Raw genomic sequence first — 27,623 nt, forward strand, 5'->3', positions numbered from 1 at the left:
CTGAGGCGAACTGACTAACCAAATGTGGAGCTTCTGGGCCAAATAACTGCGTTTAAATGAGCTTAAGAAAATAGAAACAGGTCCAAGAAAGAAGATCATCTCAGTTTCAAACCCTCATGCTCCCAAATTCCAATTTGCCTCATACCTTCAGAAAAATTCTGCCCTGTCATAGGAATGAACTTGTGTAGTGTCAGGTGGCTTGATTTCATTTTGGTTCAGAAGAAGTGGTAGGTCAAAACTGGCCTTACAGCAGCAGGTTTGTTTCAGCTTTAACTATGGAGAGATTTGTGTCTTTTCAAAGCACAGCGCATGTATCAGGTAACTGCACTGGCTCACGTAGGTTTCCCAGCTAGGGCTGGCATTGTCTCTTGCTCAGGTGTCTGCATAGCGTGTATATCAAAAGGGAAAGCTTTAGTCACTGGGTCCTGAGTCAGTGCTTGATAGCACTGTGGGAATCCTAGGGGAGCATGCAGACCTCCTCCTATCCCAGTTGGAGTATTTTTATCTGAGACAATGACGTGCCAAGGGCTACTGTGCCAATATTATTTTCTTGTTCCCAGAAGTAGCCAGAAGTACTGGTGTTTCTATGAGCTGGGGTGAAGTTCAGGCAAGACAGGAGTTTTGAACACGGCTACTGGTGTTATCTTGTAAATGTCCTTGTTGAGATCCAGGTAGATAAGACAGGGAGGTGGGGAGACCTTAAATCAAACAAGAGGTCATCAGTCTAACAGTGGATGAGGTAATACATGACATGAATGGCACTAGATGCTGCTGCTATGGACAGAGGTGTGACATTAAAAAGCAATAATTGCACAATAAACAAACAAACCCTATGAAGTGGCCATTGGATGTCCAGCCACTGCAAGAATGAGGACACAGTCCCCTTCCAAAGTTTTCTCTAATTAGATTAAGGGGATTAGTATTGATGTGATATTTCAAAAAAATAGGAACAAAAGGTTAGAGAACTTTAGAGATCAGCTTTAAGACCCAGATATTCCCGAAATTGGAGATTAGATCCTGAAATGCCAAAGATACAGGTGAAGATTGTGATATTCCCAAATTATGGTTCATGGGACTTGAATTAAGAGCCTGGTAACTTTGAATTCCACATTGCACCTCTGGAATATTAGGATTCCTGCACTTCCAGAAATGTTTCTTTTTATTGATATAATTCCTGAGAATGGACATTAGAGTCCACTGTTCCTCCTACCCTGGTTACCACTCTGCAGGCTGCTAAAGGGAACGGGGCATTTCTGAGCTTCTTATTAACATTCAAATACCATGAATCCTTAGTTACATTTTGTGAATTTTAGAATTCGAGGTGGAAATTTAGCAATCCCTGAACTGGAGAGAGAGCTTCCAGCAAACCTGAGTGTCGTTAGGAGTTTAGTATTTCTAAAATTAGAGTTAAAGGAAAACTGCTGTGATTCTTTATAACATCTCGGACCGTCCATTAAACAAATACTAAATAAGATGGGATACATAAAAAAGGAACGTGCACCGTACGGTCTCCAGAACGATAAACAGTGTCCCATTGGAAGTTGCCATTTAAAATTAGGCCTTGTCTGACGATGTAGGTTAGGGCACAGAAACTGCAGCTCAGCAATGCATGGCAAAAAGGAAACATTCAGAGTTGTTGGAAGGAAACTTCTAACCTATTTGAGGTAATGTAGTTGGGACACTTTGAAATAAACCAAAAAATACTGTAAAAAAAAAAGCAAAATGGGACTTAGAACCGCTTTGAAAGTCCCTATTTCCCCCTGCATTCAAATGGGAGCTGCATTTCCTGACCCTCACCCGGTGCCCCCTAGACTGTCATGATGGCATCTTTCTGTCTGATTTTTAATTATTCTTTCATTTTAAATTATACTATAAGTCTCTTCTCAGACTACTGATCCCTAGCTGCAGCAAAGCTACTAAGATCCCAGGAGCAGAGAACCCGAGGCATTCCTAACACAGGTAATTGTTACAAAATAAATTTTAAAAAAATTAAAACCAGGCCTCATCAGCCATTCAGAAGCCAGCAATCTGGCCTGAGGCAAGCAAGTGGAGTGGTGAAATGATGCTCTGTCAGTTCACAGTTGGAGACCTGAGTGAGTCTCAGTTTAACCCCTAATGGATGTTCGTTCACATCACAAATTCACAGCCCAGTCTGTCTTGTTGGCTGCTTATGCTTACAAGCAGGGCCAGGTTACTGTTCTTCCATCCACCCACACCTAGGAGGGGCTTTCCTCATTTAGTTCGTTACTGTCCAGAAACAGCAATGAGTGATTTTTATATAAATGGAGCATGAAGATCTTTAGGGGATTGGCCCCTTTAAGACGGAGAGAAGACTTATCTGGAAGCATAAAAGTTCTTTGCTGGTTGGGCAGAACAAAGCAGCTAATGCTGAGGTCTAGTGCCCCTGACTTACCCTAGGCAGAATCGACTGGCTCTCCTGCTGCCAATCTCCATTGAAAGTAGAAGGAAGCCAGACTAGAGATTGGGAACGGGGCTGTTTCACCTACTGAGGCAGTGCAGAGCATGGGCTGTGCACTAACCCTAGCGAGGGGTGGGGATGATGACAGAGCGAGAGAGGGGGGCTGGCTGCATATTTGGCTCTACTGAGCAGGCTGCTTGTTGTGCAGTTGTAGCTCAAGCCCAGAGCAGCTGCCAGCCTGAGAAAAGCTGTGCAAGGAGGAAAAGAGAGAGAGGCTCTGCTCTCACATCCTGGACCGTGCGTGCTGGAAGAGGGACTCCGGGGCTGCAAGGGGGCGGCGGGGGAGCTGAGCTGGAGGGGCGTGGACACAGGGACCTGCCCCCCATGCCTTGTTTGCTGCTTTCCCTGGGGTCTCCGCACAGGCAGCAGAAGGATTTACCTTGCTTGTTACAGGCATGAGTCCCCATTGCAGCGCCTGCTGAAGCGCCCCCCAGGTGCCTGGCTCGCTCTCTCAGTGACTGGGGGAGGCTGGTCCCCGCCAGGGAACGGGGGGCAACTTGTGCCCGGCTCTGTAGAAGCTGGTCCCCTTGGCTGCAGCAGGAGGGGGCAGGGCAGCGGGGACTCCCGGGGCCGAGCTGCCCCCGGGCCATGCGGAGGGGCCAGCGAGGGCTCAGCCGGCCGGGAAGGATGCTGCCGCCGCTGCTCGCCGGGACGGAGGGAGCCTGAACTGCGGCTAGAGGACGGGGCCAGCAGCCGGCCCGGCTCAATGAGCTGCGGGGAGGTCCTGCCGCTGCGTCCGGAGCGGCTCCGCACTTCATCCCCAGGTAGGTGGATGGGGGCGAACCCGGCCGCTCAGGCTCCTGCAGGGGCGGGCTGGGCACGGATGTGCGACCCCCTCCTTCCCGGGCAGCTGGGCAGAGCTCACCGGCTGCTCCTCCCAGGAGAGCCAGCAACGGTGGGTGGGGGCGACTCCGATTTAGGGGGACGATGCATGGGGGCCAGGACTGAGCCCCCATTCTGGGAGGGGCATACGGTGCGGGCAAGGGCTGATCCCCATTTTTGCAGGAGGGAAACTGCACTGGAATATGGGATTTGCTTTGCTGGCTCAGACCAGGGTGTCCACCCAGCCAGTAGCCTGTCACAGGCCTTGGCCAAGTATTTCAGAGGAAGAAATCCCTTAGCAAAGTGATGGGGAGGCGATTCCCATTGAGGGAAGAGGAGGAATGGGGATGATACCAATTTAAGAGGGTGGCATCAGCATATGGTGGATGATTCCCACTCAGGGCAGGGAGGCGGCTCAGTGCCGGGTGCTTTACTTATCACCCTTAATAACACTAGCAGCTGTACCAAAAATGCTAGTAAGTTCCAGCCTTGTGCTGAGCTGGGAGGCTGCACTGAGGACACCTGGGGCAGCAGGCTTCAGACTCCCATGGAGCTGATCTTTCCTCCTGCAAAAATAGTGGGCACTTCAGATGTGCCATTTCTTCCCAAGAGTAAAGGCATGGGGTGGGCAGGGTAGGAAGATTTCCTATTCCCCAGCCATATCAAGCACAGGGCAGGGCTCCGTGGAAATGTCCTGTTGGTTACTTCCTTCTTCCTACCTTCCCCGGAGGTGATGGGGTGTCTGCTACTTACCCACTCTCCTGCCCTTGCAACCTTTTCCTTAGCGTTACCTGCCACAGTTTTCCAGGGGAATGAAAAAAAAAATCACCTGGTGTGCTTAGGCAGAGTCATTTCTCCAGCCAGTCCTATTTTTCAGACCTTTGTTCTCTCTGCACAGACCAGAACAGCCCTTCTCCTGCCAAATTTGGATTTCCTCTAGTCACAGATCCACAATGATGCCAGTCCTGGGATATGAACCCTTAGGAGCGCCCTCTGGGGCAAAAGGGGAAGCAATTACAAGTGGGCTTTAGCAACCTCTTGATCAAAACCTGGCCGTAGAAATGAGCCTTGGTGAAAACTTCCTTTTCTTTATAAATGATCACAATTGCTTGGAATAATTTCCCTAATGCCACACGGAGGCCAGACTCCCTGTCCCTTTGTGCAATCGTGTCTGGTTTGCTTGGGTATTTGTAGCGTGTGGAAGGACTTTAGAGGCTGGAAACAATCAGTTGCTCATATAACTGGATGCTGGCACATCCTTTAGTCCCACGCTGGTCTGAACTACCTGAAACAGGTGAGGGGCAAGGGGGCTGAGTGCTCACCAATACCCAGCCTAGTGTAAATGGAGGGACTTTTGATAATGGAGATTCCATACAGGAACGCTGAATAGTTCAGCGGTTGGGGTTTTGAAGGAACCAGATATTTAATTAAAAGGGGAAGCAGGGGGAGGAGGGATGGCTCAGTGGAGATCCAGGTTCTAGTCCCTGCTATGCCCTGAACTACCTGTGTGAGCTTGGGCAAGTCACTTAGCTTTTCTATGCCTCAGTTTCCCATCTGTAAAATGGGGATAATAATGCTTTCTTACTTCATGGGGAGCCCAGAGAGGAGATGAGAACTGCTGGGATAAAAGCACCACTCATTGAAATATCATGAAATGATGCCCCTATGAACAAGTTGGTCATGGGACAGACAGATAGAAAGAGGGAGCTGCTGTAAGGAGGTTATAATGAGCTTTCAAATAGCCAGAGAAGCTCCTGGTGTGAATTGACAGAATGGGCTGGAAGAGAGTTCAGAGGAAGATGGAAGCAAGGAAAAGCTGTACCAGGCATAGCCAGACAGTTACAGAGTGAAAGGCAGATGCGGTGCAGAGGGATAACTAGATACAGGTTGATTGTTGTGATAGGAAAACATTTGGGTTGGTTGGGGCTGGAGTTTGTTGCCAACAATTAATTAGTTCAAAATGCCTGTGCCAGCAAAAATAAGGCTCTAAAAAAATAAAAAATAATAAAAAAATCATAATCAGAAATCACTACGGAGGATTTTGCGGGGTGGGGGGGGAAGGTGAGTGCATTGTCCTACTCCACATTCTGATGGTGCCTTTCATGCTAAAGGATCCCACAGCCACCTCTGGGGTGGAGGAGGCAGCTTGGTGGATGAACAACCCACCACGTAAGAGTAAGAAAGGTTTAGAGCAGGGACACCCTACCCTTGGGAAAGGTACCATGGGATCTTTCATGCAGAACAGACAGGTCCTCAGCTTTTAAGGTCCCATTTGAAGTGCTCACCTTAGCTCTTCAGGAAAATGACCCTGCTGGGATTTGTACAGAAGCTGTATTCCTACGGGACTAAAGAAGAGGCAAGACTATTCCATGGCAATGCTGGACCCCTCCTCACTTCCATCTTAACTGGCCTTGCTGTGCCTAGGTGCCGGGACAGATACTGCACATGCCTGGGTCCCCTGCAGTGCCTAGAGGTGGGTGTCTGCCATTAGTAAGGGGTGGGTAGGAAATGGCTCCTTCCTGTTATTTTAAGACCAGCTTTCCCAGTTTGAGCCCCCTTTGCTCCTGCGGAGCAGCATGTGGCACAGCTTGTAGAGGGAGATATGAACAGCGCCATCAGAGCCGTCCCAGGTGGCCGTATCTCACCCCAATGGCTCTACAGTTTTCCAGAGACTCAAATCTGACTAAGTCACTGTAGCTGAGCCTAATGCTCGGCATTAAACCCCATCAAGACTCTGTCTCCCCTGCCTGAATGGCCTCAACAGTTTGCTTTAAGAAACAAAGTCATTCCTCAATCACGGGGTGTCAAGAAGCAGTGGAGCCAGAGCCTGCTGGTCCTTACTGGGCTTTGTTTTGCAATCCTGCAACTTCGTTGTTGTGGCTGAGCTGTGAGCTCCTACAGAAACAGCCCTGCAAAGTGAGAGTGGCTGGCCTGTTAACCGGCCAGCACCACGAAGAGGCACTGCTGGTCTCTCCATGTCTCTGCATCCCTCTCTGCAAAGTAGGGATGGTAACAATTCACCCTGCCTGGAGAGCATGTTGGGCTCCAGGGATGGAAGGTGCTATGATGAGACAGTGCTACTGAATTATGCTTAGCTGCAGGGTCAAGGGTAGGGCAGCTGGGCTAAGATTGTGTAAAAGGTAAAGGGAACTGCAGCAAGTCCATAATGGTTGGTATGGGTGGGTGTGGCACCTGTGCACAAGCATGGCTAGGCCTTGGGGTAGGTCTGTTTTTTTGGGTGTTACCCCAGAGTAGCCTACTTCAGTAATAACTCCCAACTGCTGCAGTAACGCCAGTGTCAGTGGAAGTGGTTTGGCTCGAGGCTGTAGACTCGTGAAGTAGACTTGATATGGTTGTGCGTGTGCACCGCCCTGTGTATCTGTGGAAGTGTGTGTACATAACTGCCTGCCAGGGGGGCGTCGGCACTGCAGTCCATCTGCTGCTGTCCCTTTCGTTCTCAGACTTCAGGACTCTAAATCTCCCTGAACATTCGATATTCACAATCATGTTCCGAGCTGGTCCCAAAGTCCTGAGTCACTGTATGGTTTCCATGGAAACAGACTTGTTCATTGTAATCAGTTTTGGGGGTAGACACAGTGTTTGGAGGCAACATTGCACACCTGCAGAGAGGGGTCAGCCCCCATCCAGACCCACTGTGGTGGGAGAGGTGCAGGGCTCTACTGGATAGGAGTGAAGGGCTCGTGCTTCCCTCCTTCCCTCAGCCACAGCAACAGGCTGTCAGCAAGGTGGCTGCCTTTTACTTTGGCTCTCAGTAGGGCTGCGCATGGTGTGATGCGGCACCTCCACTGTCTTCAGGTGCCTCTGGCTTCCAACCCTTTGCCCTAACCGCACGGTCCCTCTCCGCCCTGCTGGCTGTCTGAATCTTCTCCTTCTCCCCCCCCCCCCCAAATCTTCTTTCCCCGCTAGCCCTATTTTCACCAGTGAGCCGGGCCTCAGTACAGCCCTTCACTTCACAGAGATTGCATAGAGGGGAAGGCAGGAGCTGCTGAAAGAGGCTGGGGCACCCAAATCCGGCTAGCAAAGCCGAGAACATGAAATAGTGAGGAAGAGAGAGGCGAGCAGCCTCATCGACACACCAAACGAGGAGTGAGCAACCACAAAACATAACTCTCAGGAGCTTCAGTAAGTTCCCCAACAGCAATGATAATACATAATTAATTATTATTAACACCTTCCATTCTAAAGCATATGCCACTCCAGAGGAATCCAAAAGTACTTTACAGAGCCTAGGAATTACTTCACTTGCACTGGGTGCAGCCACCTTTTGGGAGGAGCAACAAGTAAGGCAGCTGCACGGCAATACTACACAACCTTTTAGGGCAAGGGGGGGGGGGGGGAAGATTCCTGTATTCAGTCAAAGCTACAGAGGGAATTTAAGGCAGCAGAATGGACTAACCTGCATTGGGATTTGATCAGGACATAGGGAGATGGGTGGGGGAGACACCCCAGCTTCAGAGAAGTGACATGAGCTCTTGAATGACAAGAGATTTCACAGCACCTCTCAGCACCAGGCTGGAACGTTGGGCCCAGCAGCTTCAGAGAGCTGAATTCCCCCGGCCTACACCAATCACTGCAGCAGCTTGCGTGGTCTACTGACCAGATGCAACCTGCTTAGTTTGTGAGATCAGCCATGATCAGAGCATACAGCTGTGCATGCCCATTATGGAGCTATAAAAGCAAGTGAGTAGCATCAAACTTGTTAAGAGAATCCCGAGCTCAGGGACTCCCTCCCTCCCAGGGGCTTTGTGGTGTCCAGCCATGCTTGTTGCTCTGTTTGAGGGTAATTCACTTATACCCTTCAGGTTAATTCACTGTGCTGATCTCTAAAGCTCCTGGATTGCCAGGCTGGCTTTCTGCCTGCACTCTGTGAGCAGGCTAGCTGTGCCAGCCAGGAGAGGTGGATGCAGGTGTTTGCACCCACCTCTGCCTCCTTTCATGGGTGTTTCACTGCCTTTAACCCCTGCCTATGGGGCAGTGGGAATCTGGGGTGGGGAGGGGAGAGTGGAGCAGCCCCTCTGAAATTTTGCTTTTAAAATTGACACTCTCCCTATCCCAGTGCCAAGAATGGCTGGGAGCATCCTGCTACAATTGGCGCCATTCCACTGGTCATTGCATGGCATCCTGGGGACAGCATAGGCCTGAAGTGATCACAGACAGTGTTCAGAGGTTAAGGGAAAAGGAATGCCAGCCCCAAAGGTTAAAAAAATCAGGAGTCAGTCCCACAAAATAATGAGATTGGCCCCAAAATGATGATTTAAAAAAATGTCTTGTTTTTGGCCTGTCATTTGATTTTTGAATTCACAATTAGCAATACCCACTATCCCAAATTTGCTGGACAAGGTGATTTCTGGCCCCCCGTGCAGGCATTCTCACCTCCACATCTGCCTGTCCTCTGCCCAACAATTTATTCTGTCTACCCAGCCTCTGAATCAATCTTCAGTCCCTGCATCAGTTCTGCCCAGATGTCAGTTCTGGTTGTCTCCCCAACCCCCAGCTCAAGTCTGCAACCCCAGCCTCACCTCTACTCTTCCTGCAGCTTGTGGGGTTCTTCATTCTCTCTCCCAGGCATGACGGGGGTGGGCTGCAGCTAGGTCTTTCTCCCACTTCCAGGCTGGGTATGGCAGTGAGGCAGAGGAGCGGGGAGCAGAGCCTCCCTGAGCTGCTGGGATCTTTCTTCTCCCTCCTCCTCTTCAGTGAGACTGGTGTGGGCTCTTGGGGGGTGGGGAGGAAGCAATGAGCTCTGCCTGCTTCCTGCAACTGTGCTGATAGGATGCTCTTCCCCAGGAGGTGGGTCAGTGGGGCAGGGAACCAATCAGAAGGGGTTTCCCACAGGCAGGGGTGAAATTCCCATGTGGGCTGGAGCTTCCCTCCTCACCACAAGATGGGATCCAGCCGTTGCAAAAATCCTCTCACTTGCAAAAAAATCAGAAGAGTTGACAACACTGAATTAGCCTAGAGCCCTTCCTGGTAGTAGTGGCAGGCACTGGCAGATGAAGGCCATGAACAAAGGCCAAGGAAGGGCAGAGTTCAGGTCCCCATGCTGGGCGCTCCCAGCACATGAAAGGTCACTCCTCCCTGCTTGTAGCTGGTGTACTGGGGCAATGCAGCCCATGCATAGCACTGTCATGTGTAAAAACAACTCACATATAAAGAGGACAATGAGAGCATGCAGGTTCAGATGGTGGGGACAGCTCTCTCTACTCCCCCACCCCATTATCACTTTCCCCATCTGGGTAGAGATAGAGCCTTGAGCTCCACCCACCCAGGGGAAACCCCGGGTCTATAACTCCAGCACTGAACAGTTCCAAACAGCCCCATCTCCCTCAGCTGGAAGGAGGGTGGCTTTGAGATAGGGTGTGTAAAGCCAGGAAGGGTGGGGACAGTAGCCTGCTGGGGGGGGAGGGGGCTGTGTATGAGCATGCAGGGAGGGAGGTCCTGGAAAGCTGCACCTTCCAGAACTGGAGAACCCTGGCGAGGTTACACCATGGGCCCCAGGACTGGGAAAGGCTTTGCCCCTGGCAATGGCTATATTTCCCACTGCTGCTACTAGTAGTTTAGCTCCACCAGTGGCAGCATTAAGTTACACAGGGCGCTGGCATTTCTACCACCACATCATCTAACTCGGCCTGGAGCAGGTCCACAGGACACATTGGGTACAATTCTGGCACCCACCAGTCCCGTGTCTGCCTTTGAAGCACCATTTTTGGGGGAGGGAGCAGGAAATTCTAGACCAATAAACCTAGTGTAGCAGCACCTGTGGGGCCACATTTTCAAAAGAGCGTAGGGCTAGATTTCCAAGCTCTGGGCACCCACCAGTGGAGCTGGATTTTCCAAAGAACTCAGCTCCCATTTAGGCACCTAAATATGGGCCAGGTTCTTGTAAGTGCTCAGCACCCAGCTGCTGCTTCTGTGACACCAGTGGGCAGATTTCCAAAAGAGCTCAGTGTGCAATGTGCCGACCTCTTCCGATTATAGTGCTTAAATGGAAGCTGGGCAGTTTTGAAACTCTGGCTGCACAGGTGGGGGCTGAGCCCTTCTGAAAATTCGAGCCCTACCATGTGCATGTGTGCCTGCAACGGTGTGCTGTGTGTTAGGTGTAGTGAGCTGGGGTGTGTCTGTCTCCCCCTCTGGTGGCATTTGTTACAGCAGCCTGGTTGTAGGCTCTATGTTTGGCAAGCGGAAGCCAGGAAAAGCCTGGATGGAAGATGATGCCCACCCTTGCCAGCAGCTCCCCAATGCCGGTGGGTTAGCACTGTCTGGAACAGCAGTGCCATGAGACCAGGAGCCATCTCAGTCACAGCCCTGCCAAGCCACTTGGAGAGGGGAGTGTCCCCTGGCCTTTCTGGGGGCTGCCTGCCTTTCCTCATTCACTGCTTCCCATCCCACCTCTGCCCCTGGAGGGGCTGCAGCACAGACTCACCCGTCTCCTTCCTGGGATTAGACTAAACCCAATGAGTGCAGGACTGGGAGGTGGACCCTCCCCACCCTCACCCTGCTGGGGAGGGGAGGAGGGGGGCTGGGATGCCCAGGTAAGTCCTTAGATGATGAAAGCATCTCTGCTTAAGAGGACGCCAGTTTCAGTGATAGCAGAAGGGTTTCTTTTCTACAGCTGGTAGGAGCTGCACTGAACTGGCTTGGAGTTGCCTTCCACTTGGGATGCTCTGGTAGGTGTTGTGCTGTGCTGGTTCCTGCTGGGAGTCGCCTCTCCCTGGCTGCACTGCGCTGGTCTCAATGGAGAGTTGCTGGTTCTAGATTTGACAGTGACCTCCCGCCCCCAATAGCATGCAATAGGGTTGTTGATGCTGAGGTCAGCTCTCTTGCTGAAGTAGCTGTGACACAAGCACTGCTGCTGGGAGGCATGAGGGCCTGGCCCTGGGCAAAGGGAGGGAAGACACTTCACACTTACTTTCAAAATGCAAATCAGGCATCCTGGATGCCTCACCGCAGCAGCTCTCCACTGTCTGCAGCAGGCCAAGGGGCAACAGCCTGCCGGACCGATGGGTGCTGAGTCCTATGAAGGGGGCAGAGAGAAGGCACAATTCAGGCAGGTCACTCACCCCTAGAGTGCTGCCTAGGTTTGGCTTCAAATTTGCTTTCGGTCTCACATGTGTGTCCATACAAATCTCTCCCCCTCTCCCCAGTGCAACCTGGCATAGCTGAAATAGCAAAGGGTGCTGCAGGTCAGGAGTGAGGTGGGGCATCAGCAGAGCTGTGTGTTTTTGGGGAACCCGAGAATGGAACAACCGAATGGGTTGTAGGTCAGTATTCAGGTTTAGTGGCAGAACCTAGACTCCGGAAGCTTACTCAGCACCTGGCTTCACTCTGTGTGGCTGTGGCTGGCATGGTATATCCCTCACTTTCCACGCTTATACACCACACCTGCCCCAATATAGTCCAGGAGAAAGGAAAGAAAGTTCAGAGCCTTTTAGGGGGCCGCAGTGGAACTGGTGGCCACCAGAGGGGAATGGAGAGTTCTCCGCTTGGATACTGCACATAGAAAACTGAAGCTAAGTATTGCTGTTTGGCAAAGATGCTGCTGTGCCTGAGAGCGGTGTGCGTGTGAGCCAGGAGCAGAGAGTAAACCAGGGTCTTGCCCTTCATCTCTCCTAATTGTGAACAATGAGCCTTAGTAACTGGAACGGTGCGATGGGCGTGTGGCTGGGGAAGCATAGGAAGAACATGCAGAGGCGAAGGCTGTGATGGGAGGCGTTGGAAGAAGCAAGAGGTGGTAAGACATAGGTGGGCTCAAAAGAATTCTCTGGGGGTGGGGGTGAGGGTTCGACAGGACACTAGAGAAGCTGTGAGATTACGTGTATGGATACACTAGTGCCTGGGTCCCTCTGGGGCACCCTCCCTATGCTAGGTGCGTACTGATATGCAAGGCTATGGTATAGTAGGATCACCAATGGATACATCTTGCATCTCCCTGTCCCCAAGACACAGCATGGCACTGGCAGGCAGCAACTCAGAAAACCGTACTAAAACAAAGTGTGAACACTGGTGAAAAGCGCTAGCTCCAGACCTGATCCTCCTGTTTAGCCCCAGAACAGGTTCAATATGGACAAGGGGAGGGCACACTTCCCTCTGCCCCATCAGTGTGGCTCAGTCCTGCCTTAGAGTCCTTGGACCCTCTGCTCAGGCTGTCAGGAAGAGCACAATTTAGTAATGGTGCAGGTTTGGATCATGGACACCTGTCCAATGGGGGTTGAACTGAAAGCCACCAGTTCCTCTCTTCTAGGGGCCACCAAACAGCCATCAGAGAGGAAGAACTTGTGGTCACAGTCAGCCTGGGATGCATAGATGCTGGAACTAGGGGTTGGCTTGAACCCCTGGCTTGAAGTAGTACTAACAACCAAATACATGGTAATAGCTTTCAACACACCCACTTTAAAAATTGTTCCAGCACCTATGTTGGGATGGATTTGACATGGTGGTGAAAAGCTCCTTGCCCCACTCTCAATGCTCCAAGTCATCCCACGCCCAGAAAAACATGCCTGAGCCTCATGTAGGATTATGAGAGCTGGGCTCAGTCGCTAAATAAAATCAAGAGTAAAAACACTGGGGGTTTAAGCTAGGCTCCATGCTTAGCAAAGCATTCCCCCACCCCCATTGTGTTTTGGAGTGAATGACGCTCGCAGCCTCTCCTGAGAGTCAGGCACATCAGGGTGATGGGTGTGCCACATGCCGCCAACAGCAGAAACCTCTCAGGGGGAAAATCACCAGGAACTTTGTGCTTTTCCAGGCCTGTCAGGAATTTTAATATGCTAAAACCACAGACGCTTTGTGGTTGAACAGGCCCTGCATACTAAAGCTGGCCTGGCCAGTTCAGCTCCCTGATGGAACTCAGAAATCCCCACCTAGTGTTGTCCCTTAGCTGCTTCTTTCATTTGCCCTAGAGGAGCCAGCAGCCAGTTGGGTTTTAGTGGCCAGCATGCTCCGGGGGAGGGAGGGGGAAGGAAGATTGTGTGTGTGTGAGAGAGAAAGAGAAACAGGCCTCCCTGCTCTGCTGGGTGTACAGGAACAATGGATTAATTCAGGGAAATCTCAGAGCTGTTACTCTGGATCAGCGAGTGAGTCTGTGTGTAGAAAAGAGAGGAAAGAAGAGGAGGAATTGGCTAAGGGGAGAGCCTCAGAGGGACCTACTAATATCACCGGGTGATTTGAAAATACCTGGGTCCATTAAATTGGTTTTGTCTGAAGTTACTGGTCAGCACTTTGATTAGAACCTCAAAGTCCTGCGGCATCTCACTGATGCATATGGATACACAGGCAGCAACATGCAGGCGCATGCACCATACTCTCACAGAGACATGGATACCCATACATGCAAAGACCCATCTGCCTATGGTTCTTCTATAGCACCCATCACTGCAAAATTTAATTGTTAATGTGCAACTCACACAAGCACACATGGGGGCCTACATACATACATAACCATGTGTGTCATGGCTAAAGGCACACAGATAGTCATACAGAGACACGGACGTCACTGACACATGCAGAACCTTATTCACAGATGGAGACATGCACCCAGTGCTGCAGCTACAAATGCACAGAGCTACACGGAGGCACATTCTGTGAGATGTATGTGTAAGGCACTAAATCAGGAGGGAAAAAAGAGTCCCCAGGGGAAGCTCGTAGAGGGAAGGTTGAGGCTGGGAAGCGTCTAAACCACATTGCTACCCCCCAGGGTGGACTGGCTTGGTCACTGCAGTTAGCATTAGCCATTTGAGTTTGATTTCAAACTCTCTTGGGGAGCAGTCTGGGATAGGGGAGGGTAGGATAGCCCCCCCAAAAGTGATGGAGGAGAATCTGGTTGTGTGACCCCTTAGTTGTGTGCGCACACACCCTTGTGCATGTATGGATACAAATGCCAGTGTACATAGAGATACCCATCATTGCAACGCGTGCGCATCCACACACGCCCCCTGCCATCCATACACTGAGAGCAGATGCCCTGAGCCTGGTTCACAGCTACTCACGAGAGAGAAGAATAGGATCAATTGCATCACAGCTGTCTCCAATTTACCTGCTCTGCCAGCGAGCAGATGAGCAGAGTATCCTGCGGGCAGCAGGAAAGCCGCGTGCTGGGCCAACCCTTTGTGGCAGGCTGCAGCCAAGGCTATGAGAGACAATAGTATGTAGGAGAGCAGGGCAGCTGCTGGCCAGGGCTGACCCCCCCACCCCTTCTGCTCCAGCTCCTGTACATGCTCTTCCCCTTGCTGAGCTCAGGGTCCCGTTATGGGTGAGCAGCAGCTGCATGCTGGGCTGCCCTGGAGCAAACGGATGCTGGTGAGTTCAGACAACAAACCAGCACCGACACCCTGGGGTGCAGAGGGGGAGGGGCCTACATTATCCAGCTCATTAAACAGGACTTTAAAATATTAAATATTCAAAGGTTATTTTAAATATTTTAAAAGCCTGTTTCTAATGCTTGGGGGCCTACCAGGCCACATGGGTCACAGTCACAGGGTTCTGCCCCTTCTGTTCCAGGGGGCTGGGCTGCAGCCTCACACTCTCACCCACAGGAAATGCTTCCTACTCTCCAGCCTCTCCAGCCTTTGCTCATGGTGCTCCCCTTTCACCTGCTCTTGCCTCTGTGTCACATCCTCACTGCCCCTGCCATTTGCACACCCTGTTCCACCTTCAGTACTGGGTCCCAGGGGGTTCTGCCACTGACCCCCCTTTGCCAGACTTTCTAGGTTTCCCTTTGAGACTCTCCTGGGAAGGATCAGCCCCTGGCCCTATCTGTGTCTTATAAAGTCTGCCACAAGCTGCTGAAAACACCAGACAACTTAGGCGGAGGTGTTGTCATCATCATCGTCACCATCAGCTGTTGTAAGGGAGACTGTGTGCTCTAGGTGATAGTGCACTAGATTAGGACTCAGGAGATGTGTGTTCTATTTCTGACTCTGCCACTGGCCTGTTGAGTGACCTTGGACAAATCACTTTGCTGCCCTGTGCCTCAGTTTCCCCATCTGTAAAATAACTATACTGACCACCTTGTAAAGGTCTTTGAGATCTATAGGTGTAGCGGGAGCTTGCTATTATCATTGCAATATAGAGGCGTGTCTAGTCATTGCTCCCAATGCCAACAAGGAGGAAATCACTGCAAAAAAAGTATAAAGCAGAATGAATTAATAAGCTGCCGGGTAGATGGCTGTGACAGCAGGATGACGTAGGGTGGGGCTGGGGCCCCCCTCCATTTGAATGCAGGAGGCAGCAGGGATATTTTTGTTCTCTGTAAATGAAATCTCTATAATTTGTTTCTGGGTTGGGGATCTTCTTGGGTTTTTTTCCAGTGCATTTCTGGGAGGTTGGTTCTCATGTTGTTTGTCTTCCAATAGTTTGATTCTATGGACAGTTGTCACCACCCCAGACATTGAACGTCTCCTGCTTTCGCACGCGCTCAAACATTGCTGCTTCCCCTCATCAGCACCAGGCTGGGCTCCTGCCGAGCTCTGCTTCCACCAAGAGGCCCAGGCCCAGCTCTGCAGGTAGCAAAGGAGTGAGAGCTCTTGCTGAAAGCTGCTGTTGTGAGCGTACATCCAGGGAAAGCCTCACTAAGGTGCTGAGGGCTTTAGCACTAATTGCTGAGTCTCCGTGTTTCTTGCTTTGAATGCTCACAGGCTTGGAAGCAGTGGTGTAGAGGGCACAATATGGGAAGATCAGTGGTCTCCAGCATAAACCGTCTTTCAGCAGTTTTATTTGCTGCAGCGTGCAGAAGCAGGAAAACCACCTCCCTCCACTGCCTCAGTCAATCATCTTCCACTCCTGGCAAATATCCCCTGTACTGAAGCATGTGGCCTCATGGCTGCCTTCAAGCCCTGCACCCACATCAGCCACAATCCATTTTTCTAGCTGTTTCTAGGGAACTGCTCATTCTGGACGATAGCTCCCACTGGCAGTGAAAGGAACATGCCCAGCTCCAGGAGCTCTGCCATGTGTCAGCAAAGTGCCTTGCATTCAGTCTGTGGTGCTGTCTTTGTTGATAGCCCAGACAGGGAGAGAACATGTGCTGTGTTAGTGTTGTTTCTAATATGCCCAATACCGTAGTATCTAGGCCAGGGGCGGCTCTAGGAATTGCGCCGCCCCAAGCAGGGGGGCACACCACGGGGGGTGCTCTGGCGGTCGCCGGTCCCGCGGCTCCGATGGACCTCCTGCAGACGTGCCTGCGGAGGGTCCGCTGGTCCCGCGGCTCCGGTGGACCTCCCGCAGACGTGCCTGCGGATTCTCCACCGAAGCCGCGGGACCAACAGACCCTCCGCAGGCACGACTGTGGAAGGTCCACTGGAGCCGCGGGACCAGCAGACCCTCCGCAAGCAAGCCTGCGGGAGGTCCACCGGAGCTGCCTGCCGCCCTCCTGCGGCACGCCGCCCCAAGTGCGCGCTTGGCGCGCTGGGGTCTGGAGCCGGCCCTGATCTAGGCACAGGATTGGCCCCAGCTCTTGGGGACTTCAGCTGAGAACAGGATCTGAAGGTGGTGAGATTGCACAGCAGCAACTGAGGGCAGAACCGTTATCACAGGTGTGAGAAGACAAGAATCTCACTTGATTGTCAGATCCCAGGCTGGGTTTGCAGGTTGGCAGTTAGAAAAGCATGTTGGATCTGGAAGCCCACAATGCTGTGTCAGGCCCATCCAGCTTGCTGAAATCCCTTGAATCTGGACTCTGCACCATGACTCAGGTTTACCAAGCTACCCTGGCCAGGGGGACTTTTGCAGCTCTAGGCGAGAGAAGTGAATGTGCTGCCACTTGCCTCACTCTGAGCAGGCACTTGCTGGCACACACTGGTCACTCTACTGCACTGCCAGCTGGCAGAAAGATGGACTCACCCCGTCTCTAGGCCCCCCGTCCTGTTCTTGCACTCCTACCAGGGCTGGCTGCTAGCGACTCTGACTGATGGGGTGACAGCTGACTTACATACATGGCACAGCACACAGCCTATGTTTATTGGATTCCATGAGTTTGTATAGCTGCCATGAACTCCCCTGGACTTACAGTACATGAAGGTATGTCCATAGTGTAGCTGGGGCCATTGCTCACCTCCTTTCCCACAGTCTCGGGTGCCTGGCACAGAGGGAGCTGAGAGCCATACATTTTCTACATGCCTTTCATGCAGGAAGGACCCTATTTCCTGGGTTGAAGTTCTCTGTGGATATGGCTAACAGGGTGTGCCTTAATGTTCATTCATCTTGCTGGGATAGGATGGGGAGGTGCGTAGCATGGGAATGATTCCCTGAGCCATACAGTTATGGCTGATATCCACCTTGCTAGAGTGCTTACTGGCCTCACTTGTCATTTCACAGTCTGAGCTCCATTCAGCGCAGGGAATACCCGGGGTCCTGAGCAATATTCAACTTGTGACCTCTCTTTGTGTTGCAGATACTAAGACAACCTGTAAAGAAGCTCCATGAAGGTGACCAGCCATGCAATGTTCCTGGAAGGCTGTCCTCCTACTAGCCTTGGCATCCATCGCAATCCAGTACACGGCGATCCGAACCTTCACAGCCAAGTCCCTCCACAGCTGCCCCGTCCCCAATCCCATGAACTGCAGCCTGAGCCAGGAGAATGAGTCGGCTGACAGACTATGTGACGAGAGCCCAACCTTTGCGTATAACCTCTCCAGAAAGACGCACGTCCTGATCCTGGCCACCACCAGGAGCGGCTCCTCTTTTGTTGGACAGTTGTTTAACCAGCACTTTGATGTCTTCTATTTATTTGAGCCCCTCTACCATGTCCAGTACACCTTGATCCCGAAGCTGACGCAGAGCAAGAGCACCACTGACAGGAGGGTCATGCTGGGCGCCAGCAGAGACTTGCTGAGGAGCCTTTATGACTGCGACCTCTACTTTCTAGAGAACTACATCAAACCCCAGCCGGTGAACCATACGACAGACCGGCTCTTCCGCAGGGGGGCCAGCAAGGCCCTGTGCTCGCCACCGGTTTGTGAATCACTGGGGCCAATTGACATCCACCTGGAGGAAGGGGACTGTGTGAAAAAGTGTGGCACCTTGAACCTGACATTGGCCACCGAGTCATGCAAAGAGCATGGGCATGTGGCCATCAAAACAGTGCGGGTGCCGGAGGTCAGTGACCTCAGAGCCTTGGTGGAGGATCCCAGACTAAACCTGAAGGTTATACAGCTGGTGAGGGACCCCAGAGGTATCTTGGCTTCCAGGAGCGAGACCTTCCAAGACACCTACAGGCTTTGGAGGATCTGGGATGGTACTGGCAGGAAGCCCTATAACCTGGATGTGACCCAGCTCACCACGGTCTGTGAGGACTTCTTGAACTCTGTTTCCACTGGACTAAACCGACCACCTTGGCTTAAGGGCAAATACATGCTGGTAAGGTACGAAGACCTGGCCAGAAATCCCATGAAAAAGATTGAGGAGATTTACGGTTTCCTGGGTATTCCCATGGACAGCAACGTCGAGCGATGGATACAAAACAACACAAGAGGGGACAGGTCCTCAGCCAAACACAAGTATGGGACCGTCCGGAACTCGGCGGCGACGGCAGAGAAATGGCGGTTCCGCCTCTCCTATGAGATTGTGGAGTTTACTCAGAATGCCTGCCAGCAGGTGCTGGCGCAGCTCGGCTACAAAATGGCGGGCTCAGAGGAAGAGCTGAAGAACCTCTCCATCAGCCTGGTGGAAGAAAGGGACTTCCTGCCCTTCTCGTAACCCAGGCATTGCTCCCTCTTTTTGATACGGACTGTTTCTAACTGTTGCCTTATTTGATTTTATTTTATTCCCCCCCCCCCTCTCTCTCTCTCCAAAATTTGCACTAAATCTTGAATGGGAATCTCAATGGCATTAAGGCGAGGAGGCTGCTCCCTCTCACGGTGCGCTTTGGACGCAAGGGCATTGGGTGTCTCAGAGCAAGAGCTAGACCTGTGGCTGGGTAACAATGTTTACAAAACACACACACAATGTATAAAACAACCTTCAAGTTTTCCAAACCGAAGGGTACCTGGGGTACTGTACTTTTGCACTGTTTACTTTTACAATGTAAGAGATAAATATATATATAATTTATGAATGGTGGTGTCCCCTTGACAATAATTCCCCTTGCCTCCCGGTTCTGAGCAGGTTATGCTGTTAGCTGAATGTGGAATAACCTCCTCGTTTTTCAATCTTGTTTCGATATGTCTGTTCGTTTAAGTCATGTTATTGGACTGGGCAGTTAGTCGGTTGCTGATCCATGGTTGTTTGGTAACACCTGTGACATTTCTTTGTGCCAAAAAAAAAAATTAGTTGATTGGGCGGTTTGCTAAAAACAAACAAACAAAATTAATGCTTTATCTCTGTGTTTTCTGTAAATAAAAGAGTGCAATGAAACTGACCGTTCCTGGGGGGTGAAATTCAACTGGAAGAGCTCAGTAAATGCAGCTAGGGCATAAATATGATATGACCCCCCCTGGCATCAATAGGACTGACCCACCCTCTGGGGTGGGATGTAGCTGTCCCCTTCAGAGTATAGGAATGGCACAAGGGAATGAAGGTGAGGGAGACAGGGTACAGAGATGCAAGCCAAGAGTGGGTTGGGCTGACCCTGGAGATTCATTCATCGCTGGGGGAAGGAATGGGGTTAGAATTTGCCACTGGCTGCAGTTCACTCTCTCTCTCTCAGGTATGTGCATGCTCGTATCCGAAGTGTGTAAAAATGCAGCTCGTTCAGTAAAATAATAATAATTTGAAAGCATCTTCTGGCCTGAGGCCTGCTTAGAAGGGGCCTTTTGGCAGGAGCGCTGACAGGGGGGTGCATGTAGCGTGCCCAGCAGCCTGGGTATTGCACCGAGAGAAATCATGTGCCCAGGTACTGATCCAATCAGCATGGCCTCTGGCCAAGGCATTAAAAATAACATAGCCAAAATCTAGTGTCTGACACCTTTGCTGCAGAATATTAGGTGTTAGTAGAGTGCCCTGCGCTGGAGGTCCAGGTAAAATGCTGAAGATCAGTTTGTAAATTGAAGGAAAAATGGACATTTTTCATCCGTATGATTTATTTGTGTCACCGTAGCCCCGGGTGTCCCAACTAGATCAGGGCCTCATTGTGCTACAGCCTGTGCAAACACATGGCAAGAGACAGCTGTGGCCCTGGATTTCCTACAGTCTAAATAAAGAAGACAGCTTAAGGGTGAGAGGGAAACAGAGGCACAGAAAAGTGAAGTGTCTCACCCAACGTCACACAACCAGTGAGCAGAAGAGCAAGAAGCCAGGTCTCCTGGATCCCAAGTCCGTCCCCTTATCCACTGGAGCACTCCATCTCTTGTCCTTGGAGCAGGCATGGGGACTCACCTATAGGAGAGCTCCACTGGACAATGGAGCACCTGGCTCAGGGGTTCTCTCGAGGTGGGGTGGGGTGCGTTTGTGTGTGTCATCCTAAGGGGCACTTTCTACTTGATTTGTGACTGAGCTCTTAGCAGGCAGTGGAGCTGAGCTGGGAAACTGCAGTTGCTGTGCACAAAGACAGAAAAAAACCCACCAGCAGGAGCTGCCTGCTTTCTGCTCACCTAAAAGCCAAGGAAGGGAGGAGGAGTGGGAAGGGGGTGGGAGGCTGCACGAATTCTCTATTAAACTCTCCTTTACGGGCCTTTAGAAGGGCAGGAATGTCTGCTGCAGCTGCCTGAGCTCATCTCGCTGGCCGCATTTTGCAAACTGCCCCAACCTGGAAGATGAAAAGTCATTTTAACTAGGAATGGCTGTAAAAGGTCAGCAGAAAAATGAGTTTGGTGGCCTCTCCTCAGGGTTTGCAGGGAGAGAAGTGGCACCTTATAAATCATCTGAACTGGCTGCAGGGAGCGGGACTGGCAGCCTTGACTCAGTGAGAGGGGATGGGAGAGAGACCTGCAACAATCACTACCACAGCTCGCCCTTGCTCATTGCCGGCCTTAACCATGGGCCACATCTGGGAACTGCCGGGAGCACCAAGACTGCAGCTGCCTTCATCTAATACAGCCTTGCAGAGATGGTAGGTCCCAGCCTGTGATGCCTCATCCCCAGCTAATCCTGCGATGAGTTGGCTCTGTGGGCTGAATCTCCATACCAGAGATGAGGGGAGCTGCAGGCCCCCGGAACTGCCTGTTGGTCACCCCCTCATTAGTAGATTACACACCAAACACAGGCAGGGGAAAGAGGGCTGTGTATTGTTTGGCTGAAGAGGTGCTGTTGGGCTGAGCTCATAAGGGCCCCTGTGGCCCAGAGACCTATACAGAGAAATCAAGCAGTCCTGTTCTCCAGAGATGATAAGCATGCTGCTGTGGAGACAAGGGCTTTGCCTTCTCCTCACCTTTGAAAGGCTTTAGCTGGGAAGAGGGGCATTTGGGTAAATCTTGATAAGAAACAGCCAGTCCTAAAGACAGAAACTCCCATTCTCCAGTAGATATAGCCTGAAACAGTGGCCTTTGGAGTTTAGTTTTGATGCCCCATCTGGCTCTGAACAAAACCTTGGACAAAAGCCCCAACTACACGGGATTTTTAAACCAATATTAGGAACCAGGTTTAAATACTTCTTCTGAACTGGTTTCTAACAGCTTGGCCAATTAGTGTAGCTGGGGCAAAATGGCTTTGGAATCACATTTGAAAACCATGTTCTAGTATAAGCAGGGAGAGAGATTCAACACTGTTTGCTGCCCTGACACATGGGTCCTAGGTGTGACAGTTGAGTTTCCATTGAATTTCTAATGTCTTTTCTTAACAGTATTATTTTTGTTCGTTTCCTCCCACTGGAGACAAGGACCCAAAAGAGGTATTTAGCCTCAAATTTTACTGTAACTGAAACACAGAGATGGAGAATATTCCCAGAAATGCACTGCAAAAAAAACCCCAAGAAGAATCCCAAACCCAGAAACAAATTACAGAGATTTCAATTATAGAGAACAAAAATATCCCTGAGCCTCAGGCATTCTCTCTAGCATGACGGTGTGGGCAGGGATGTGGGGCTGGAGGAGTTGTTTAGCGTGTGAATGTTTCACTAGAGTTGGCTTACTCCAAAGGGTGGGAAACATCTGGAGCCAGAGGTGGTCAGCAACATCCTGCCCCTGGCAGCTCCACATCCCACTTCTGTCTCTATATTTACACGCAGCCTGTATTTTATAAGAGCTACTTCAGGACCATGGAAACAGAGACAACAAGACCCACTCACAGGAGGTGCAGCCTAGGAAGGTACACAGACAAAACGGAGACATTTCCACAAGCAGAATGACTGGACTGACAGCAGCTGAGGAAACGTACTCCCTTGCGTCCCCCAGTCAGAGAAACAGTCTGAACCAGCGGAGCCTCTCTTACCCCTTCCGTTTCAGGGCCAGGCACAAGAGTGACTTTTTAACAAGAGGCTCCCACTCATAAGCATTCTGACCTGGGAAGGAGAGACAAGTGAAGGAAGAAATAGAATGAGAGAAGGAAAAGATAACAACGAGAGAGAAGCGAAAGAGGAAGGCAAAGGAACCACTAGTGAATGGATGGTTCTCTCCTTCATAGTATAGGGCACATTCTCTAGCACCCACAGCTGGAGCATTCACCAGCCTTCACTCACAGCAAGCCCTCCACAAGACAGGCAAGAAGTCATCACCACCTGGCTTTGAAGTCGCCACAGCTCCTGGCTGTGAGCTCCTTTAGCTCCTAGTTTCACCTTTGCAAACTATTACTCAAGCCATTCCTGAGCTAATGGAGATTTTTATTCTATTTACTTAAAAAAGAAAAGAACGAAAGAAAGATGCGGATGGTAGGGACCCTGAAGTCAATGGAGTTGCACCTGGGATGAAAATATGTGCTTTCACCTTGTTCTGCTAGTGCCATTCCAAACATAGTTCCGGGAACTGGTGTCTCGAGATGGATCTAGTAGTGCAGAGCTCTCCACCGCACCCCACCAAAACTGATGGCAAAGGGCTAATGGGAGAGAGGACAGCTAAGAGTTTCTTGGTCTTCTCATCACCCCCTAGAGCAGTGGTTCTTCTCCTTTACTGTAGTCTGCACCCCTTTGGTTCTCAAAATATGTTCTCACATCCCTTATCAAAAATCAAAATATGTTCTCGACCCCCCCTTAAACCTAAAAAATACGTTGTCGCACCCCTTAAACCTAGTTACAAAGTAGTTCTACTTATGTGCCTGTGCTTAATTTGAGTTTTTGATGATTTACCTTCTAAAAAAATCTGGCATGTCTCGCACCCCCAGAAAGGGCATCTTGCACCCCTAGGGGTGCATGCACCCCAGGTTAAGAACCACTGCCCTAGAGGGAAGCTGGAGGAGGAGGTGAGGAGGAGGATGGCCTTTTGTTCTCTTTGCTCAGCAAATGGATCAGTTGGGATAGATTTGCTGACTGCTTAGTTAAGGACATTTATTAGCTGAGAGGTCAGAACAGGATTCTGATGCCATGTGAAAACACACATAATAAGAGAAGACTAGGGGAGGGTGAGGAACAGTGCTACACAGAGCAAGCTGACACCATGCTTTGCTGAGCACTTGGTAGATGAGAAGAGCTGAGTAAGACTTCCCAGGGCCGGCCGCGCGCGCGCACGCACACACACACACACACACACACACAACCTAGAGCAACATACTGTGCCGATCAGCTATTCATTATTCCTGCAAATAGCAGGGTCAGTGCACCGTACGGGTGATGCAGAGACATCCGGACACGCAGTTTGTCTAGTGAAGGGACATGGCCCACTCAAATCCTACCCCACAAAAGGATTTCATAAAGGACAGGATCCAAAGGCGTTCACAGGTATAAGACAATTAAGTGAAAAGGGTTTTTTCCTTGTATTTATTTCCTGGTGTCAGAGACAATCATAGCATCATTGCTACAGCACAGGAACCAGGAAAAGAAACTGACCAGCACCAGGAACTTCCAAAAGGAGCCAAGGGCAACAAGTAAACAAAGAGCAGTAGGGGGAGAAAGTAAAGGAGATTTTTAAACATTCTTTTGGTTTTAATAAACTAAGTATTAGGCGACACGGGGAAAACCATCTTCTAAAACATTCTTTTTCTTCGGACAGCGTCCCTATGTAAAAACCGATATGCTGGAACTGCCGAAGCTGAATATGTAAACAGGTCCGCAGCAGTAGCACAGGTTAGTTTACCTGGTTGAAAACATGCCTGTGTACTGCAGATTACATACACACATGCTAATATAGATGCATATTTATAAAATACATTGCAAACACTGCGTCACTTTTCTACGGACCCCAAAACCTAACAATCTAGGCAAAAAACCTGACAAAAGCCAGGAAAGGCAGAGTTAATGCTGGAACCTGGGGCTTTCCTTATCCCATTAATCCTGGGGATTGCAGGGGACTCAGGGAGAGAGAGAGAGAGAGAGAGAGAATCATGTGACACCTGGAACACCATGAGTGGGTTAGGATGGAGAGGCAGCAGCAGACTTAGTTTCTGGGTTTTTGCTGAGCTATTTGGCATCACATGCCCGTTCCACTGAGGCAGGCTGGAACCCCATGAGTAGTGTGTGGCGTACGAATTGCTGATGCGTTGTGCACATTAGCTCTACGCTCACCTGTTTTGGAGTGTACTCTCACTAATCCAGGGAAATCACTCTCTAAAGCAGGCTTGTGTACTCACAATGATGCCACCACACCTCAGGGAGCTGTTCTTTGAGGTGCCAAGCCATAGTAAGAATGGTGGCGTAGGCTAACCCCTACTGCAGGACTCAAATGAGGTTCAGGAACATGCTTTGCCAGGGTTTAACATTACATCCCATGGAGGCAAACCAGGGTCCCCACCTTTAAAACATATGTTCTTTAACACGGCTGAGGAGCGGTACCGTGAGCAAGGCATGGAGCCAAACTGACTCTGCTGTGCATGGGAGAAACGGCAATGACTTCAGCAGGTTGCACCAGCTTACATTAAGGCCAAGTTTGCATCACCTGTGACAAAAGCATTGGTGCCCCTTACTGCTGAAGCTGCACTGGCTGCCTATTGCCATAATATTATGGCAGCAGTGCTGCCTCCTGCTATAACATTATAGGGGCTTGGCCTCCCTGCTGTAACGTTGCAATGGTGCCTCTGGCACTATGGTGACCTGGTACTCTGTCCCCCCAGGCGACAGACAGAGATTTCCTCCTCCAAATCTGCTCCAGTTTGTACAACATACTCGTGTGATATCACCATGAGAGCTGCTCTGCTAGGCCTGAGGGTTCCCTCTTCCAAGGGCGCGCACAGCCTGAGTGCAGAGCTGGGAGGACCAGCTTGGGGACTGAGACCTATAGACCTATAGACAAAGGGATATGGGTACTCCCCTCCATTTCTCTGAGGGAGGAACAAGCCTTCGTTAGCCACAGTATCTCTTCTTCATGTTAATGGGACTTTCTTATAACAATCCCCCATTTCCCCCAGCAAATCTTAAGAATACCCCCCAGGGGCCTGAAGCTGAACCCTAACTAAATACAATGAAAGGAACATCAGGAGCATGTGTGGGCTTCATGCTGGAGCACAGTTCTTCCCACCCACCCCCTACCATCGCCCAGTGCCCACTCCCACTCCCACTCCTCTGGGCTCGGGAGAGTAAGAAAGGGGAAGGAAACTGCAGGGGAGAGACAGCTGTGCCTACAAAGCCCTCGGAGGAGAGTGGGCCCCCAGTAGGAGACAGGAGTGAAAGGAATTTGCAGTGACTCTGTGAGCTCTGAGCCAGGCAGGTGGTGCTGAGCGGGCTGCAGCTGGAGTCTGCACTGGTGCTTTGCCCCCTCCCTGTGGCGGCTGTTTCCAATCTGAAGAGGTGCTGTGGAGAGGGAGCGTATGGACTGATCTTTTGTAAGGAAGCTGCAATCTGGGTTAGTCAGCCTTGTCCTTCTTCTTTGTGGTGAAAGGGACTTTGTTGGCAACGGCACTGCCCACAGCTCCCACGCCGCTGGTCACCACCGAGACGCCGCCCTTTACCAGTCCAACACTGGCGGCAGGGACGCTGGTCACAGCTGTTTTGGTGAGTTCCAGGCTCTTGCTGCCAACCCAAGCAACTCCTCCCAATGTCGCCCCCACAGCTCCCCGCGTGATGCTGAACAAGCCTCCCGTCACTCTCCAGAGCACTCCCGCCTGCTGTTGTGGATGGTCCTTGCTGGAGTCTGCAAGGAGAAAGACAATGGGGAAGCAATTAGATGCATTATCTCCTAAAACTCTTCTCCTAGGTAGCTCTGGTCAACTCTAACTTTGAAGGGTTCCTCATCACCACAGCATGCTCGGAAAAGGCAGACACCCCCATACCTAGAGTCTTCCCCAGGAATACCTCTGCCCCCTCACTGCAATGTCCAGGACATTGGAGCAACCAAAGCTGAGACTTACCAGGGAACCACAATTTACATAGCCCAGTGCATAATGGGAGAAGACTTTGGGAATTTAGTGAGTGCTCGGCGAATGCCCATACAGTGCAGAAAGGATCAATAAAGCTCAGTTACATAACTGTCGAATCTCAATGCCTCAATTTAAGGTGAACTCCATTAACAAGGGACATAATTCCTCTCCTCTCCACACTAACTACTGCTAGTACAGAAAAGGGATTGCTAGCATGAGATGCAAGTACTGCAGAGCTGTAATGGCTGAGATGCCACCTGTCTGGTGGGCACTTAGAAGTTCTCTCTCTTAATGGTATGCGTGGGGCAATGCTCACAATTTGTCAGAGCTCAGGAGCTGATTAGTTCCAAGCTGCTACTCATGGGGTTCTAACTTTTCAACTCTGAAGTTGTCCTCCACACCCCCCTCTCAGCTTGTGTCCACTGCCAATACTAGATGCAGGCAGCAAAGTGGTAACTGTTTTTCTGGAGAGGGGTGGGATGTTTTAGGTGCCAGGACTTCTGATTTGCTGCCAGTTCTATATCTGAGACATGTTACAAACAACCACACGAAAACAGCAAAGGAGTCTTGCTGGGTAGGAGAGAAAGCTCCCCCTGGAAACATTGGAGACCTGGAACAGTAAAGTCCTTTCTAATGCAACACTTGCTTAGAGGGCCGATAGCTAACACACATGGACTCATTTTGATAAAGCAAAACCATGCAGCAGGAGGGCTTTTATTGGGATGTGTTCCCCATATTCTGGGAAGTGGGGAAATTGTGGAGATGAATGGCAGGCTGCTGAAAGCCTGCATAATAATGATGTGTCTGTACAGAGCCCAAGCCAGGAGTTCTGTCAGAATTAGTCAGTCACTTGGCAAGGAGAATCACAGAGACTTTGTAAGCACTCTGAAGAGAGAGACTCTTATTCAGCAGCGAGATCAGCTAATGCTTATACAGTCCATGGGACATACAAAGGAACTGGCCTGGAACACATTGCCACAAACAAAAGGCTGAGACCACT

The 27,623-nt window shown here is 50.7% G+C and overlaps 2 protein-coding genes and 1 long non-coding RNA gene across 6 annotated transcripts in view; 1 reads left to right on the forward strand and 2 right to left on the reverse strand.

The window, feature by feature from the left end:
* Positions 1-9,012, reverse strand: part of LOC120405421 — a 25,781-nt gene extending 16,769 nt beyond the window's left edge. The window contains exon 1 of the long non-coding RNA XR_005598563.1: positions 8,842-9,012. This is a non-coding gene — a long non-coding RNA (uncharacterized LOC120405421). The remainder of the gene's footprint in view (positions 1-8,841) is intronic.
* Positions 2,399-19,640, forward strand: CHST1 (carbohydrate sulfotransferase 1). Of its 2 annotated transcripts, none has more exons than XM_039539058.1 (2): positions 2,399-3,243; positions 17,706-19,640. In XM_039539058.1, exon 2 carries the CDS (start codon positions 17,750-17,752, stop codon positions 19,007-19,009), a length of 1,260 nt encoding a protein of 419 aa, XP_039394992.1. In that variant the 5' UTR covers positions 2,399-3,243; positions 17,706-17,749; the 3' UTR covers positions 19,010-19,640. The 2 variants fall into 2 exon arrangements, with proteins under 2 accessions (XP_039394992.1, XP_039394993.1); XM_039539059.1 differs by lacking the exon at positions 2,399-3,243 and adding an exon at positions 11,956-12,061.
* A 4,424-nt stretch (positions 19,641-24,064) lies between these two features.
* Positions 24,065-27,623, reverse strand: part of LOC120404863 (transmembrane protein 263-like) — a 301,093-nt gene continuing 297,534 nt past the window's right edge. For all 3 annotated transcript variants that reach the window (XM_039537902.1, XM_039537904.1, XM_039537903.1), the window contains one exon: positions 24,065-26,397. In XM_039537902.1, coding sequence (XP_039393836.1) covers positions 26,111-26,397 — 287 coding nt within the window. In that variant the 3' untranslated portion in view covers positions 24,065-26,110. The remainder of the gene's footprint in view (positions 26,398-27,623) is intronic.

Source organism: Mauremys reevesii, linkage group 4, assembly GCF_016161935.1.
Source record: "Mauremys reevesii isolate NIE-2019 linkage group 4, ASM1616193v1, whole genome shotgun sequence".
Taxonomy (NCBI): Eukaryota; Metazoa; Chordata; order Testudines; family Geoemydidae; genus Mauremys; species Mauremys reevesii.